This window comes from Otolemur garnettii, unplaced genomic scaffold, assembly GCF_000181295.1.
Source record: "Otolemur garnettii isolate 467f Iridium unplaced genomic scaffold, OtoGar3 scaffold00069, whole genome shotgun sequence".
Lineage (NCBI taxonomy): Eukaryota > Metazoa > Chordata > Mammalia > Primates > Galagidae > Otolemur > Otolemur garnettii.
Genome location: NW_003852464.1, coordinates 8015487 through 8016493, shown reverse-complemented (window position 1 = coordinate 8016493; position 1007 = coordinate 8015487). Strand labels below are relative to the sequence as shown.

The 1007-nt window shown below is 27.1% G+C and overlaps 1 protein-coding gene across 1 annotated transcript in view; it reads right to left on the bottom strand.

Moving 5' to 3' along the window:
• Positions 1 to 1007, bottom strand: part of TBC1D19 (TBC1 domain family member 19) — a 116083-nt gene that overhangs the window by 69128 nt on the left and 45948 nt on the right. Inside the window, exon 8 of the mRNA XM_023515345.1 lies at positions 384 to 494. Coding sequence (XP_023371113.1) covers positions 384 to 494 — 111 coding nt within the window. The remainder of the gene's footprint in view (positions 1 to 383; positions 495 to 1007) is intronic.

Sequence of the window (1007 nt, the reverse complement as noted above, 5' to 3'; positions counted from 1 at the left end):
GTCAACTAAACACTGCAGATATCCAAAATAATTTATTAATAAATTAATTTTTAAGTAAACTTGGGCTATCAAATGCTGTGCTAAAATAGGAATAAATTGGATTTATTCTCCAGACTTCCTTTCCTTATCTAGTCATGTCTAGGGAAAATAATCATGTTTGCTATTTTTTAAATATATTAAAAACTTTACATTATTCACATTACTTTTATGGAAAGCAACTTGCTCTCTCTATATACATACTTACAATATGAAAGAATTGTCACATTATTAATTTACACAGTTAGTAGATTACCCTATTTCATCAGACACATGCTATACTAAAATATTTTCCTAAATATTATCTTCTAAAATATGTTAATTTATTTTAAAATGTCTATACTTACCAATTCAGGGATGTCTTTTACTTTCAGAGGAACTTGGATTAAACCCAAATGAGTCCTGAAACTAAGAGAATCACCATTTTCATAATTTGGGTTGCGAAGATTAATTAATACCTTTAAAAACAAATCCAATAAAACTGATTAGTTTTTTATAGAATGTTTACATTTACAAAATTAGTAGTGATATTCTTGGCTTATCACCACAAAATTACTCTACTTGGTATTATGCATATAGTTGAATCAAAATAGGATAAAATTATGTTTAAATGTTAAAATATAGTACCAAGAACATGCTTTTAATTAGGACAGTTTTAATATTCCAACTAATGTTCTATCAGATAAAACTCTGAAAAGTGAAGAAGGGTCACTGGCAGGTTGTCACCAAATGTGCACAATGTAAGGGTGTTCAGCACACCCACGGGGTGAAGAGCTCAACTACAACTTGAACTTTACCTTAGAAATGAAAATAGTGTAACCTAAACATTTATATCCTCATATTAATCTGAAATTTTTTAAAAAAAGAATTTAGTTAGAAATAAAAACTTTGTAATGGTCAGAAAAAAAAATTCTTGATTATAACATTTTACCAGGGAAAATAGAAAAAAAATTGCTTAATTGTAATATTTA